The sequence below is a fragment of the Calypte anna genome, chromosome 10, assembly GCF_003957555.1.
Source record: "Calypte anna isolate BGI_N300 chromosome 10, bCalAnn1_v1.p, whole genome shotgun sequence".
NCBI lineage: Eukaryota > Metazoa > Chordata > Aves > Apodiformes > Trochilidae > Calypte > Calypte anna.
Window position 1 is genome coordinate 15,372,815 of NC_044256.1, and position 17,041 is coordinate 15,389,855.

Here is a 17,041-nt window from a genome sequence, read left to right on the forward strand (position 1 = left end):
CTATCAAAGCTTTTATTAATGCTGTTCCAGAGTGTCCTGCCTGGGTCACTTCTGCCCTGGTTCATGCCTGGCAGCTGAGAATGCTTCTGCAACCAGCTTTTCTGGCCCCTCTTCTCCATCTGCACTGGGGTATAGCTGGGATGCAACCCTTAGCCCTGAATTCAGCTCCTGATTATAAATGAAGGTAACATGAAGTCGTTCACATGGCAGATTTTCTTGTTTTGCTGTTCATAGTAGAAAGCCTTCTCTGCAGGCATGGAAGTGTTGTGATAGGGAGTATTTTATTAGATAAACAAGCAAACTTGGATTGATTTGGGGAGGTGGAGAAGTGAGGGTGTTGAAGTGTGACAGACAGCTGAGGATCCTGCCTCTCCACTGCTTTGATAGTGTGGAGGAAGAATTTTTTCCTGTTAAGAGTCTTCCAGAGACATGAGTTCTGTCTCTTCTTCTCCCCTGGAAATGAACCCAGGGTGCCAGTCCTGTATGTGGCCAAGAACACCCGTGATGCTGTAGGAGCCTGCTTTTAAGCTTTTATATACCACTTCGTTTACTCTTTATCTGACTTTGTATGCTTCCTTGCTGGTCACAGAGAAAAAAAAAAAAAAAAAGATCCACCTCTAAATGTGTCAAAGATGCTTTAGCTTCTTTCCCTTGGCTGTTTACTTTGACAGAGTTGAGCAGCTCACAAGCCCCTGTTGCTGCACACTTATTCCACATGGAATTCCTCATCCTCCAGGTTTGAGATGTGCCAGCAGCACAGTTGTGTGCTGTGTTTTTTAAAGCACACAAAATTGCAGTTCCAGGCTTGAGGTTTGTGCTTCTTTGCATACTTACGATGCATTATTTTGCTGCCAGAGAAATATAACCTAACATTGTAAAATAAATAAGAATTCAGATATCTACTAGCTTCGTTGTAAGTGTGCTGCTGAAGAGCAGTGGAGGCTACAAATGGGTTCTGGCACTGGGTGCATCTCTGTAGATATCTTGTCAGAGACTGAAGTATCACCTGCTTTCACCTCGAGAGGTGAATCTTGAGAGGCTGGGAGGCAGAACATTTGTGGGAACACTCAGCTTGGGATTGTGATATCACCAGAGTCTAGGACTTTCAAAGGTTAAAAGAACCACAGAGCTCGGCTGTGATGTTCATCTGTCTTAAAGCAGCAGAAAAAGCCTTTCAGGTTTTGGTAGGAAGTTCCCTGTGGCCTGGTGCTCTGTACCTGGGTCTGTTCTGAGCTGTCAGTGAGTCACACCAACTTTCCATGATGAATGTGAGGGGGTAGGTTGCGAATTACACCCCTGACAATCTTTTGGTTCACACCTCTCTAAATGGGACAGGGCTCTTTCTGACTGAGGCGAGGCAGGGAAATGGGGTCAGTTCCTTCTGCCCCATGCAGGATCCTTAGGAAGCAAGTGGAGCAAATGGTGGCATTGGTGGCATTGCTGTTTGCTGCAATGTTTGTCTCAGTTAGTGGTTAGCTTTGTGTGTTGTGTGTTTCATCAGTATGGATTCCAGTTTCTCTAGAGTAGTGAAAAATGGACTCATTTAACTTTGAGAGGCACATGACTTTTTTTGTGTTTTAAGCTTTTCTGGAGCAAACTGTGGCTTTGCACTGGTGTTATCAGCTTCTGACCAAACAGGGTATCTTCTGTGGGTGCCCCCTGCTCAGTCCTCCCTGTGCAGTATGCAGTAGCAGGTAACATTGCTGTGTTTGTGGCATAGCAGAGTAACCCAGCAAAGGGCTTCCCAGCTACATTTGCTTTGTGCCTTGTGTTAGCTGAGGGCAAGGGGCATGGGATGCTGAAATATACTGAAATAGGGGGAGGAGATGCACAGTGGGCAGAATGCACAAGAGATGGCAGAAAGGTTTTATTCATGGTGCTGTAGAAAGGAGGCTGCAAAGAAATGGATGTCTTGCCTTGGCTAGGAGTGCAGTGTGCTGGCTCTCATGGTGTGGGACCCTGTCTGTTCAGGCCATTGAAAATCCTGACCTTGAGTGTGTGCTTCATTTGGACTCTGTCAGTAATCTCAGGGCTAGAATATAAAATGATTTTTCACACCAGTGAGGCATAGAACTGAGCTGCAAACTCCTTGTGGCACCAGAGCAGTAAGTTACAGATTTTCTGCTAGTGCTGGCCTAGAAACAGCATAGGCACATGCAGCAACAGCTCAGCTAATAACACCCTGCTTCTCAGCAGTGGTTCAGCTGCAGCATCTATTATCCTATCCCTGTCATGTGAATGCAAATTTCTATGCAGAGATGATTTCCAGACCTTGAACAGAGCCAGCTTGGGTGTCTTTGTATCACCACCTTTTCTTTTTTCTTCTTTTTTCTTTTTTTTTTTTTTTTTCTTTCCCTTATGCTTGCACGTCCAAATCCAGCAACAGTGTCAGCATCTGCAATGAGAACATTTTTTAAGTTTTAAAGACAGACTTTATAGGGCCAGGAATGGTGTTGACATGCATGATCAGAAGCCTAGGATGGAAGGTCCTGATGCTCTCACCATTTCAGCAGGGTGAGGAGCAGCAAGGAGTGCTGGGGGCTGGGCGAAGCCTTTTAAGCTCATTGCCTCTTCTTAGCCATCCAGTATGGAAAGGCTGACAAAACGCCAAGGAAATTTTCTGCATTTAAAAAAAAATTGGGCTCAGCTACAAGCGAGCATCTCAATGTTAGAACTGCAGAGCAGAAAAGAATTCAGAGCAGAGGATCAGCATCATTCCCTTGGGCCTGAAGCCTGAGGCTGCTGGCTGTGCTGTCAGCTGGGAGGGTGGGTGGCAATCGGGGGACTGAGCCCATGGGTACCAGCTCTATGGGGAGCAGAGCTTGTCTGCACCTCTGGGATGTCCTTTGCTTTGTCCCATGTGGCTGCTGAAAGAGAGGACAAGGTGACATCTGAATGAGTGGGTGGAGCTGTGTGGAAGCAATGGTTTTGTGTCTGGGGTGGATGCTTTGGTTCTTCGAGGAATCTTGTGTTTCCTGGCTCTGTGATGGAGGCTGTGGGAGAGAGGTGGCTTTTGTTTTCCTTTGGGAACATAGTTACCAGGCAATTATTTTACACCCTGTAGCACAGCAGACATGTCTCTTCAAGTCCGACCTCTCACCACATAACTGAGAAAATGTATTTTACATTAAAAAGAAGCCTTTTTGAAAGGCCCTTCAGGCATAAAGTCAATGTGTTTTCTATATATAACCCTATATTATTAATACAATGAATTTATCTATAGACTCTGTGGGTGAATATGACTTGATCATTGGAGATATGAACAATATGATATTCATTCCCAGTGCATTGTGTTTCTGACTCCATAATGGTGCCCTCAGCCTTCAGTTCATTTCCTAGTGATAAAGTGGGGCAATAATATGAAGCAGATTTATGGATTGCATTTTTGCTGAGCAGTAATATAAAATAAACAGCCTTTAGAGAGAACGAATTTACCTTGGTTCAGAAATGCCAAGATATCTATGTCTGGGACAGACAGGAATGATGAATGTGAGCATGTATTATTGAAATAAGTTCAGAGTGGCATGGCAAAAGCTTCTGTGGATTTAGTTACAGGGGTTCTAATATAAGTTGCTTTGGTTGGAAAATTAATTTTTTTTTCTTTTTATGTGGATCATTTATTACTCTCCATTATGTGATATAATTTTCCTTTTTTTCAATCACTGAAGAGTATTTCAGGGCAGACTCAGCAGGTTCTGTTCACCCATGTTTTTTTGAGGTTAGAATTTAAATCACCCAAGACAAACGTGTGCAAACTTCTATGGCTCTGTAAGAAGAGGCCATAGTACAAGCATGGTGTAAGTTTTAATTACTTGTTATTGTATGTTAGGCATTGTGTTCACAGAAAGGCAGAAGGTTGGGTTACATGATCTTTCTACCTTCCAAGCCTGTTTTCTGTGTGAGCAAGGTGCATGGATGCACTGATTTAGTTCATAGTGGACCAGTTGACTGATCTGGTGTAGACTTAGTCTGGAGGTGCTTGAACTTGTGGAGTAACAACAGTGAACGGTCCTCTCTGATTCCATGGCTAAATCTTAGTGGAGCTGCTCTCAGAAATTGGGTGGGAGATGTCTGGAGTGGGCAAAAAAGGGAGAGGAGGAGGAAGAGGATGCAGACAGAAGGGCACATCCTCTCAAAGGCGTTGGTGGAGGCCTTGAGATATGGAAAAAAGCAGCAATACTGGCACAGCTGAGGGCTCTGTATGGTGCTGCAGCTTAAAAATACTTTGCCAGTCAGAGCCTCAGTGATTTACTATAGACTGATCTTCAGGACAGACATGAGGATATAGGAGTGGTAGGCAAGGTACAGCTGGTTTTAGCACAGGCACATACCCCTGTGGAGGTGTATGGGTACAAGGCTGGCTCTACCTCTGTCCTTGCATCCCTTCTTTGGCCGTGTCTGGTCCTCTGTGTGGCTCCACACCACTCACTTTTTGAGGTCAAACCACATGCATGTCTCATTCTGAGGCACATGGTCCATGGATCTGGTCTGCATGAATTTTACTTGTTTGTTGCAGTAGTTTCCTGGTGACTGTTTTCATCTTAGGTTAGAAGTTTTTTTAAACCAAATATCCTCTGTATCTATTCTTTCTGGCCTGGGCAAGCCAGCTGTGTAAATTGACAGGAGCCAGGAAATAGCAACTTCACAGCTAACATCGTGGGCTCCTGGTGTTTCCTGCTGTGTTGCAGCAGGGGGTTGTCCATCTGAAGCCACAGTCCTGTCACACCACTCCATAACCCCACATCCCTGCTTTTAACCCAACATCCATCTGAGCTGCACTCCTGAGGCCTCACCCTGGTCTCAGCACACAGGGACTCTTCATAATCCATCAGCCTCCTCACATGATGTCAGGATTTTACGGGGTGCTCTCGTGTCTCGAGACATTTTATGTAAGTCTGGATAAACAGAGTTTGTGTCTAGGAGAGATTTATCTGCTGGGGAGCTGCCTCGTGATAGGAAATGTGGGCACTGCTGTGCTCTTTGTGTAGCGGTACCAGGGCACCGGAAGCCTCCTGCCTGGAAACTGCAAATTAGGGAGGGTACAGACAGGAGATGCATGGGAAGCCCCATAAAGGTGGGGTATAGAGAATGGCCCCAAGCATGGGCAGAGATTGGTTTTGAATAAGGGCAGGTAGCAGGCATCGCTGGTCTGCTAATGCTGATTTTGTATTCAGCCTGTGTATTAAGGTCACAGCCAATGTCAAAGCAAAAATTTGGGCTGCCCAAAGCTGTCTAGGCTGCAGCCACCCTAGATGTAATGCAGTAGTTCCTGGTGTTCTCCAGCTGAGAATCTGCATGATGACCATTTATTTCCAAGACATGTTTTGATTTTAGGCTTTTTTTACATTTTTTGTTTTCTCTATGACTGTCAGTGCTTTGGAGGCTACTCTGCTGATGCTGGTGTCAGCACTCTGTACTTTGATGCTGTTTTCCTCTGGATGCTGAAGGCTGATGTGGTGGCTTTGTTCTTTCACCATGGTCCCCCTGCACCCCACTTAATAAAGGCAGAGCTGGTATGTGTGGATGGTGGTGCTACAGCTAAAGGAGTGGACTTGGGAAGTGCACCGTGGTCCCACCAGAGGAATAAAAACTCCTGCCTGCTTTTATCAGGAGGGTTGGAGTTTTCTTCCTGCTCTGCTCAATTTCCTTTTATTTCTGTCTCTTCACTAAAGCAAAGCAAGAAACGATTAGGGTAAGGTGAGACTGTTTGATTATTGTGAGGGGTTTAGCTTTTTACAAAAGTAACAGAACTGAAGTCCAACTGAAATTAGAGCAGGCTGAGAACTGTGATTCTGGTTTCAGTTCCCAGATTTACTGGCCCCTTGACTGTGAGTTGCACTTTGAAATGGGGCAGTTTTTTCATCTGAAATCCAGCTGTCCAGAATCTGACCGTTATAAGCTGTGACACCTAAGTGTTCCTAAATGCCATCCTGCTTTCTATCCTCTTGTAAATATGTATGGTAAAAGTTCAAAAGTTGGCAGCCAGGTGGAATTGCAGGAGAGACTTCCAAAGCTGGTTAATACTGGTTGGCCTGGGGAAATCACTTCTGTTGGCTTTCAGTCTTATAGCCTAAATTATTCCATCAGAAACTAACTTGGACTGTGCTTGTATCATTAATATTTGGCTCTTTATGCCTCAGTTTACACAGCTGTAAGTGAGCAATTCTGAGTTTCCTGTCTATCCAGAAATGAGCACCACGGCCATGATTTCACACTCATCTTGGAGAGATTCTCCATGCTGATGAAATGTCTGTTCATGGGATCTCAGCTGTATCCCTGCTCCTCAGGGAAGTGCTGGAGGTGGTAGAATGAAGGAGAGCTCCCATGACAAGGGCTGTTGGGTGTTTCCTGTGTGGTGTTGAAGTCTGGAGTGCTACCAGTCTTACTCCATAGACCCTGTTGGATCACACCTTGCAATAAAACCAGTCACGTGTTGTGGGTGATAAATGCAGCTCTGTCAGCATTACATTAGTATCAAGTGATAAAAGTCTGCCTGGGATGAAGGCTGAAGTTTCAAATGCCATGAAAGCAGTCCAGTTTTCTGAGTTTTGATTCGGACACTTATCAGGGTCACATTTGGGAGCTTTTGCTATGCACAGCAGCAGAAATTGGTTGTTTCCATTTTTCTCATTCATTGCTGATGGCCCTGTCTTTATCCAACTGTGCCCTGGTGTACCCTAACAGAGTCTTAACTGCCCCAGGAGAAGAGCTGCTGTCAGAATACTTTAAAGTCGGTCAGACTGGCTCCTGCTTTGTGAGGTTTATCAGCAAAGATTTTTAGTGCCTCCAGTGGGAGGCTATTTTTATACTATCCAGGGGCTTTGAGGTCGTTATCACTTTTTTTTTTCTTTTTTGTTTTTTTAAATAGAGAAACGTGCCCGTTTTAGGACAACCTTAAATATCTTCATCTTTCGCAGTCTGAAAAAAACAAGGTAGCCTTTTATTCAAGATAAAGTTTTGGTGTTCCTGTGACATGTTCATTTCTTTAGTCATTTTATTCCTGTTCAAGTGGGACCCTGCTTTAGACTTGAGTGCACGGAGTTTTTTCCCTTGAGCAGGAATGACAGCAAGCAAGGTGTCTCATGTTTCATCTTCATACTCCCTTCAGTGCTATGACTGTTGAAGAAAATCCACCCTGTATTTCATTGCACCAATCAAGAGCAGAAGAGCTCTCAAGAGATGATCTGGTTTATTTTCCTGCCCTATGGCAAGATCAGTTATACCTGTGTCTTTCCTGGTAGATGCTGGTCTATGCTCTTTTAAAGACCTCTGCAGCCTCTCCAGGCAGCTTATTTCAGGGCTTTACAATCCTTACCAGTAAAAGTCTGGTTTCTCCCCAGCTTGTATTTAGCCTGAATCATCTTTGCTGCAGTTCAAACGTGTCACTTCTTGTCGTACCCGTTCTGAATACAAGGAACAGGTCATTCCTTTTTTCAGCAGTGTTAAATACTTGAAGACTATTTATGTGCCTCTCTCTTCTTAGTGTTAAATACCACTTTGTTAAATCTTCCCTTCTTTGTGGTGGATTTAAACCTTCTATGTAAACTGTAATTGGCCTCACAACTATGCTGCAAATGACAATCCCAGTCATTAACTAATCCACAAACATTTAAAACCGTTTGATCAGCATTTTATTTATATGCTTTAATCCAAGACTTGTGTGCCAGCCAAATTGCCTATTTGTGGATCACTGTCTCTGACTTGATGGCCTTGTGAGCCAAGTATACATAAGGTGTGTTCTGCTGATTGCTAAGTTGGATTCTTTTCTAGGAGAAAGAATGGGTGTCCAGCATGAGGTGAGGCCTGACGTGGTTTGTGCCATGGTTCTGTGGGATGCTGTTTGCAGCAGGAAATCTGTTGCGTTCGGATAGAAAAGGGAGCCCTTGGAGAGTCTGACAAATCATGGAGTCATGGGTCTCTGCAGGCACCCAAAATATACATGGATGTATGCAGGAATTTGGAAGTGAACATGTGCTCAGACAGGTGGTAGGCTGTGAAATGTCATTTGTATTAGAACCTTCTGATGTGGCTGTGCTTGAATAGTTGGAAAATGCTTGGAGGTCAACTTGCACAATGCTGTGGCCTAGATGTGTGGGGTGTTGGCTCCAAGGGCAAGTCAGGGACACTTAGGCTTTTGCAGGACACATGGGGAGGATAGACACCAGGCTGTATTCCTTTTCAGTAACTTTTTCTGGATTTCTTTGTTGTAGGTGAGTGTTTTAACCACCTTGGAGCGGCGATTCAACCTCCAGAGTGCTGACGTGGGTGTAATTGCCAGCAGCTTTGAGATTGGCAACCTGGCCCTCATCCTCTTCGTGAGCTACTTTGGAGCCCGAGGACACCGGCCACGCTTGATAGGATGTGGAGGGATAGTCATGGCCTTGGGTGCCCTCCTTTCTGCTTTGCCTGAATTTCTGACCCACCAGTATGAATACGAATCAGGAGAGATACGCTGGGGAGCTGAAGGGAGGGATGTGTGTGCTGCCAATGGGTCCACCAGTGATGAGGGACCAGACCCAGACCTTATCTGCAGGAATAGGACTGCTACAAATATGATGTACTTGCTGCTCATTGGAGCACAGGTCCTCCTGGGCATTGGTGCTACCCCTGTCCAGCCCCTGGGAGTTTCCTACATTGATGACCACGTGAGGCGGAAAGATTCCTCTCTGTACATAGGTAAGGCTCTCTGAACTTCTTCTCACTGAAGGCTTTCCATTCCTCTTTTGTCTTATCTGTATGATGCCAGTCAGAGGGATGCCTTGAGGTCTCTTCTGGATGTGCTGCTGTGCTTGTGACGGTAACTGGGTGTGGGTCTCTACACTGAGCTGTTGTAAGCAGCAGGGAAACAGCAATACTTGCTGTTACTGTAGCAGTGGTAAATGTTGACAGCCACAGTGGTTATTAATGGATGATTAGGAAGATGCTCACTACTCCTATTATTTTTGCCCAGATGAATTTAAATTCTCATATTGGTGGCTTATGGTTGAGTTGTAGTTGAAGAGTTTCCAAATGGCATATATGACGATCATTTTTTTTTCTCTAGATACACAAGTTCCCTTGCTGTTCCAAAGCATTTGTCTGAGTGAACACTTAAGTATAAGGAGACTGAAAGGATGTATCATGTCACTACCACCATCACATTTTAGCAAGGAGGTACTTCTGATAGAGGTGCTGTGACCCAGCGTGATGTGGCTGGGTTTATGTGATCCCTGTAATGGAATCAGGGGCGGAAGCTGGTGCACTCTATTTTGAGATCTGGTGAGCCTGAAGTAGAACAGATGATTCTGGTGATCATGTTGCAAAATGATTCCAGATGCTTAAGATAGGAAAGTTGGCTTGAGTTATTCAATGGAACAACTCTGCTATGTGGGTAAAGTGCCCATGGGTTTCTTCACTATTCTCCTCTCCAGCTTTAAAGCGGATGTTGTGGGTGAAATCGTCTTCTGAAAAAAAACCTGACCAGCTTGGCTCATTCTTCTTTCTGCAGGACTTGTCACTAGATAAATGGCTCCAGTGCAGTAAATCAGTGGAGTGTGTGCTGTCACTGATGTGATAATTCTGCACTTGTTAGTGTAGTGTCTGGTAAGCAAAACTCTTTGCACTTGTCCTGTCATCCCTCTTTTTTGTCTTGACTGTCAACTGAATGAATGATCCTGCCAGTACTTTTTGGGGTTTTTTGCAAAGACATTTTTCTCAAGTTTCCCAGCATAAGTGAAGGTATCTGGGGTATGACCATAGACATCAACACTGAACAGTTCTGCTGACTTTCTGGATGGTGTTCAGTGTCTTGGAATGGTGCAAATGGTGTCTTTCCTGTTGGAAAGACATGTATAGCATGCCATGGCATTCCTGGATGGATTGCTGCTTTGTGTAAAGAGATTCTTCTATGTGTTCCAACTGTGCATGTGTTTTCCTGTAACTGGTCATAAAATCATAGGATTTCAGCACTTAGCTTTGTCCTTGGATTGTTAAACACCTTCGTTTGGTTTTGTTTGGTACCTCTGAGGGATCCACTCTATATAGCAGGATATATATACATGATATAAATACATGATACAGGATATAAATACATGATACTGTACTACCCAAAGGTAAGTAATGAGACTAAATTCACTGCAGCAGCTTTGCCAACACCATAAATGATGAGCTGGAATTAGAGTGATTTTAAGATTATCTATTATAAATAACCGTACAGAGAAGGAGCAACTTCTTTTAGTCTGTTAGATGGGCATTTTTTAAGCAATGCCTCATGTCTGAGAACAGGATTGAAGGGAGTGCATGAAAGGAGGATTAGGAAGAGTGATTCTTTTTTTTTTTCCTGAGATACATTCATCTTGAATGCTAAAATAACTTCCTTAAAGTTGGCAGTTCAACTCTAGCTGGGAAAATACTGCCAGAAAATGATTACTGCTTACTATATGTTGCTTCATTATTTTTCCTTCAGGCATATGCTTCTAACCATGTTCCTTTCTATATGTAGAGTTTTAAAAACTCAAGCATTTTGGGGTTGGTTTTTTTCACTAGCTTTAGCTATGAAAATCATAATAATTTCTACATCTGAATGATGGGTTGCAGAAGAGCCCATGTGTACGCACTCTCAACCAGTTGACTATACCAACAACAAAGTTGATTATCTGCCCTGTCCCAACCTGTCCATCACTATTAGGTTTTTGGATAGGGGATGACTAATTTGTACATCAACCTGCAATCAGTTTGACTAGCAAAAATAATAGCTAATAGGGAAAAAATTCCACGAAAAAAAAGATCTGTGAACAAGTATAAATAAGGTCAAATTCCTCAGTTTGAAATGTCGTTTGAGAATTATTTGCTCAGATTTATCTTCAACTGATTATTTTGTTGATGTCATCAATGCAATTTTCAGTGGCCTTAGCAGAAAGCTGGCTGAGCAGCTTACCCCCTTCATTCTCCTCTGTTTCACAGAGGAAATAACTGCAGAGTGCATACTGTCACTGTACTATATTTATATCTCTTTGCTTTCTCATAATAGCACGTTCACTCAGTAGGGGTCACGCTGTGTGTGACCGGATAAAACATTTTTGGGTAAGTTCCCTCAGTTTAAGTTAGGAGCAAATCTGGCATAGTTTGTTCCCTCAGGATAGAAAATAATTAGTAACAGTAGCAATAGCCTGGCCAAACTTTCCATTGTGGCTGAGAAATGAGCAGACTGACTGGTCCACCATGTCTTGGGTATATTCCTAATGTTGAGTACAGATATGCTGAATTTGGGCTGTTTTGTAGCTAGGGGGAAAGCAGCAGTCTCTCACCTGCCATCTAAGTGCTAGTAATTGTTCACCTGCTGCAATAAAAATCTTCTTGTGTCCCAAGGCAGTGAATTAGATAGAAATAACTTGCTGCACTGAGAGGTTTGTATTTCTTTTTTTATTATTCTTTTGAGTTGTACAAGATTTCAGTGGAATAACTTTATAAAATATGTAATACAGACTCTTTTGCAGTGAAATAACAATACAGAAAGATTCCTCCAATCAGACCCCCTCCCAAGGTTCTTTTTTTTTAAAAAAAAAACAAACCAACTTTTAGTACTACTACGTATGTGCATTAGAATGGATACATGATTCCATATGGAATTTAAATTGAGACTTTGGGCTTAATGGCTAGTGCAAAGCATACCATCTGTTGAATATAGTGCATTTCTAGCCATGAAGTCCATCATATCTGGCTTGTGGCTTCTTTGCAGTGACAGGCACACTGATTATGGGGGGAAGAACACCTCTCGTGTACATTCTTTGAAGGCAGAGGTTGCTCAGGCTTGTGCTCTGCCAAGAATGTGGGGATTCACAGAGTTTCCTGATTAGAGAGACAGGGCTGAGAAATTATGAGAAGGTATCTCTGTGGCATGGGCTGATGACATGTAGTTTCAAGTTTCTGGAGCTAATAGCATTTTTTTTGATGCCTGCAATCTGTTGCTACCAAACACCAACAGATTCTGTTGCTGTGCTAACTGGCCCTAGGAAAAGGGTTGTATTGTGGTAACTGAGGGCAAATCAAATTTAAAAAAAAATGCATGCATAGAAGTACACACCAAAGGATGTTCAAAAGAAAACACCATCTGTGTCATAACAGAAATGTAGTGGACAATGACTGCTCTGGCTAATGATGGGCACCTGCTCAGCACAGTGGTAGTAATGTTGGCAATAGAAGCCTAAAGATGAAAAAATAATGGGATTTTCTAAGCTGTCAGAAGTTGGAAAAAATCTTATGTTTAGGTGATGATTTCCTTGCACCCCTATGTGTTTGGATCTGCTCTTGTATTTAACATCTAAACTCCCATTCAGAGATTCAAAACCAAGCAGGTTAGTTTTACCTGGGTATTTATGGGCATTTGGTGTAAATAGCCCCTTTAAGTTGAAGATTTCCTCACTCCTGCAAGCTATGCAGGGCCTGTTGTTCCTGCAGTTTCACTCGTGTCAAAGATTACCTCAATTTGTGGCATTATTTATTTTAAAGGTGGAACAGTATGTTGAAGATGACTTATTACTTAGTTCCTTTCTCTACCCACTAATGACTCACTTGACATTTCCCTCTTTAGTTCATTTTCTGCTAGGTCTTGCTGAGTGCTTTTGAAATCAATGAAGACTTTGTCATTAGGAGAGAGACCAGAGGCATCGTGGAGCTGATACAAGGGGAAAAAACCTGTTCTGACAGTGGTTGTATGGATTAGCTGCCTCTCAAATGAGCAGGAGTTTGCAAGTGTTCCGGTCACTGGAGTACCTGTGTTGCTCTCAGCAGTGGTTTGCCTGTTCAGCCAGAGCCAGTGAAGTGATGTGGTAGATGAATGTCATTAGCAGTCTCTAAATGCACCTCCTGGGCTTCCTGAAGCATTTCACATTGATAAAAGTTGTTTCATCTTGTCTAGGATGTGGTTACCTCTAGAAGAGAATGAGTAGCCTCTGGGAGCCAGTGTTTGATCTGGGACAATTAAGGGCTACATTATATGGAGGAAGATGCTCTTATTCTGTTTCCTGTTGATGGAGGAAATTGATGGTGATGCTGGAAGGAGCAGTGCCAAGTGATATGGCTCATTCAGAAGAATGCTCTGTTGATCTTTAATGTGTTAAGAGATTCTCTGTAAGTTTGCTGAGGTTGTCTCAGCCTTTAACTTGATGGACACATACCCAACATGTTCAGGACTCGCCACTTCAGATTCCTTGTTGGTTGGCAGAAACTTCTCTACTGAGAACAACAACGTCAGGGTAATCCAGAAGGGGCAAGTCTTGAGTCAAGGACTAAGAGATGAGGAGTGGTGAGCGCTCCTGAGTTACTGGTGGTGCAAGGGGGTGCCTGGGCATCGTGTCTGGGAACAGAGCTGGTTTGGGCCTGCTTTGTGGAAAGGTGGAGTAATAGAAAACTCAGCACTGCTGGATGCTTCTATTTAGTTGCTTTCTTCTACCTCATCTCCCAGGCTTCTGTCTGACTTTCTGTGGATATTTTGGTTTACCCTATGGTTGTTCTAGTGGAGAACTTGACAGGATGGCATTCTCTGTCCACATCTTCCCAAATGAGACAAACCCAGGAAGGGGGATGGAACCCTGAATTGTCGGTGCTGGCTCTGACCTTTGTGGAACTTTTCCTTTTGCTTTTTTTTTCATAGAGAAATGCTCACACTTGCTCCTGGGGATTTTTTTTTTTGTTTCTTCTAAACACCAACTCCAGATTAGTGGCAGAGGAAGACAAGAATGCCCTAGTTGGGATCTTGCTGTCTTCAGGGATAAATTTGTCCATTTGAAAAAAATCACTTGTGGTAGCTTACGTCAGTCAAAACGACAGCAGACATTGTGTTTGGGAGAAGCAGAAGCATTTTCTCAACTGAAAAGAATTAAATCTGAGAGATGGTATCTAATAGCAAGTTATCAGCATAAGATGCTGAAATCAGCAGAGTTTGAGTCAATGTATGTGGTAATACAAAGAAATAGTACTTGGATTTCTATTAGGAAGCTTATGTTGGTAAATTAAGCAGTTGTGAATTGTGAAAACATTCATTTGCTGTGTATGTGATTAGGGTTCATCAAGAAATACTAAAAATAAAGTTAAAACAGATACCATTCATAATAGCAAATGTCTCCTCGTTGTTTTAAGCTTTCAGAATTTTACTTTCCAGAGGACACTGAGGTGAAACATTTTCTGTGAAACATTAATAATATGGAGCTGAAAGAAGAAATATTGCAGGTGTTAAGCTTTCAGGCTGGAAATCGATTCTCTTCTTCACATAGCTTGATATCTATAACATAATGGGTTATATTATGTTATATATTTGTATATATCATCCTGGGTGGCCACTGAAATGTGTCTCATTGGGCATTGTTTCTGTCATTTACTGATTCTGTAATATTTTTTTTCATTCTGTGGTTTATTCTTTTTACTTTTTTTTCCCTATTAAGAAATTCACTCAACTTTCCAATAGCTGCTTTTTAATTTTGTGTCTGACTGCTGAACTAAGTGTCTCTTGCATGGAGAATGAATGCATTTTGCTCAGTCTTGCCCGTCCTGAATTTCTGCAAAATCTGCTGAAGGCTGTGTCTGAACCTATATTTCTAAAGCATAGTAAGTAGAATTAATTTTTTGTTTATAGCATACAGGTCATATCACCAGCCTTCGAGGCCTTCCATTGATGCATATTGATTTGAAGGTCTTCAGGACCCACTTGAGAGAGGTCTGTACAGCTCTGCCCATCCTGGCTGCTTATCCCTTTCACTCCTCACAGCCTTTCCCACTTGGCTGTACTCCTCCCTTGTGTGCTCATTTGTGGTCTGCAGGCAGCATTGGTACTTGATTCACATTATCCCTTCTTGTTGGAACATGTTTCTCTGAGCTCATGCACTCTGAGCTCTGCCAGCCTTGCGCTTTCCTTAACCCTTTCCTGCTTCTACTGGGTGTTTTATACTGAATCTGAGCTGACTCCTACCTCTTTAATTTCCTTTCTTTGCCTGCTTGTTACCCATGAGCTGCTTGGTGAGTTTCCCCACCTCCACGTGGGCACATGCACTTCTGAAGTGTGAATGCTTGTTCCAGAGAATTACTTTTCTCATTACTGGTATATGCAGTTTTCTAAGTATGTAATATTTCTAGCCTAATGACTTGATGGAATTTTATCTTCCTTTTTTTTTTTTTTTTTTTTTTTTGTGAATGCATCCTCTTATAGGTGATTAGGAGAGCCTTTCCTTTCTGTCACAATCTCCAAGGGGCTGAGCACGACCCCATATTAACCTTGAGCTGAAAGGGTTGCTGTTATCAGCATGAGTGCTGTGATGCTGGCCCATTATTGAAAGGTGGCTTTGCATCAGATTCCCTAGGTTGTCTTCCTCTCTGGATGAAGTGTGATGAGATCAATCCCATGGGTTCATGTGGGTATACCAGTGATAATGACATTTGCCTAACCCACTCATCCATGGATAACCTCAGCCATCTGTAATTTTTCCCCTTTGGGGAGAGACCTGTGTTGTAATTTGCTGTGTGTCAGAGGGCCTGGCTTGGCTACACGTGTCCCTTTTTAAAGTGGCAGTGGTAATATCCTGGAAAATTAAATGGAAACATGAACAAGTGTGTAGGGTGTACTAGAGCAGTAACAATAATCAATTAATGGGAATAACCATCCCCACTGCAGGCAGGAAGGCAGGAAGACTGAGTTGTGAAAGGCAGTAGCTGAATGGATGTATTTATTCAATTAAATGTATGTATTCACAAAGTTAATGCTTTGGGCTCCATTATTTTACAGCAATTGCTCCAGTTACCTTAACCTTCTGCTAATAGCTTTTTTTTTGTTATGAGCTGAGTAAATAAAGCTTGAGTCCAACACAAATGATTGTGTGTGAGAGCATATTGAGGGTAGGAGCTGTTTCTGTGTTGCTCTTTGTGTACTCTTATAGCTTATTTTTGGCTTCATTTGGATTTGCTGACTCTGATGTCTTGTAAAAATCTTTTTACTTTTTGAACATGTTGGTTTCGTTCTGCAGTGTATTTAAAGCAGCCATCATCTGGGAGAGCCTGAACATCATTCCTGAGGCAGCCTCTTTAAAGCTGTGTCCTTGAAATTTAAATGGCAGCTATACAGAGGACAGCATATATTAGTATTGAGGTTCATAAAATTACTTACATAGATTGTAAGGTGCTGAGTTGCCCATGTCAAGATCTGAAGACTCTGCTCTATATCCTTGATGGCACAAGCAGGAGTGAGCTGGCTTGTGCCATCAGTTTTGGCCCTTCTGGGAGTTCAACTGAGATTCCCTGATTAATTTTACATAAGGAGCCTCCAGATGTTTTTATCCCACTTTATGAGCTGGCACTGAGGACTCTCAGAGATGTGTTTGGCATATTCCTGCCCATGATGGGACAAGGCACAGGCTCTGCCCCTTTGCCACCGTGATCCCTGGTCTCAAGGCAGTGGTGAGAGTCTTGTTGCCTGATGCTGAGGCTTGTGTTGTCCTACCAAAACAAAGAATTTGGTCCAGAGGATATTTTAGGACTTGTCAGAAATTATTATCCCACCAGTTCTCAGCCAAGTGAGCAAGAGACAGCTTTCATGGATTTTGCTGTACCACTGCAGAAGGTGGGTGCTGGGGTTATTCAGCTGGGAGCTTTCTCCTTTGCTTTGGACAAATCTTTCTGGCTTTGCCTTCTCAAAGTCTTGGGGTTTGGTACCTAAATTGTTCCTTTGAAATTTGAAAGCATTTGGAAAGTCTTGCAGATGACTTTTTGCCAAGGTACAGCCATTTCATTAAGTGTGCTCCTAATGAGGTACTTGGCTTTTTTTTTTTTTTTTTCTTTTAGGGGGAGGCCTGCTCCAAGTCCCCTCTTGTTTTCAATAATAGGGATTTTGTCTGGATGAGGCTATCCAAATTTAGTTCTTTATTAACCAATTAAAATGTGAGGATTTAAATAGTTTCACAGATGGATGTTAACAACAGGTCACATTGCTCTTTGACTTAATACTTTAGAGCCCTTCACTGCAGCTAAACAAAACTGCCTCTGTTACAAGGTGCAGGATCTGGCCAAAGGCAGCAGATCA

At 42.8% G+C, this 17,041-nt stretch overlaps 1 protein-coding gene across 1 annotated transcript in view; it reads left to right on the forward strand.

Moving 5' to 3' along the window:
• The window catches only part of SLCO3A1 (solute carrier organic anion transporter family member 3A1), a 128,408-nt gene that overhangs the window by 15,674 nt on the left and 95,693 nt on the right, over nt 1–17,041 (forward strand). Inside the window, exon 2 of the mRNA XM_030457408.1 lies at nt 8,211–8,676. Within this exon, the coding sequence (XP_030313268.1) occupies nt 8,211–8,676 (466 nt within the window). The remainder of the gene's footprint in view (nt 1–8,210; nt 8,677–17,041) is intronic.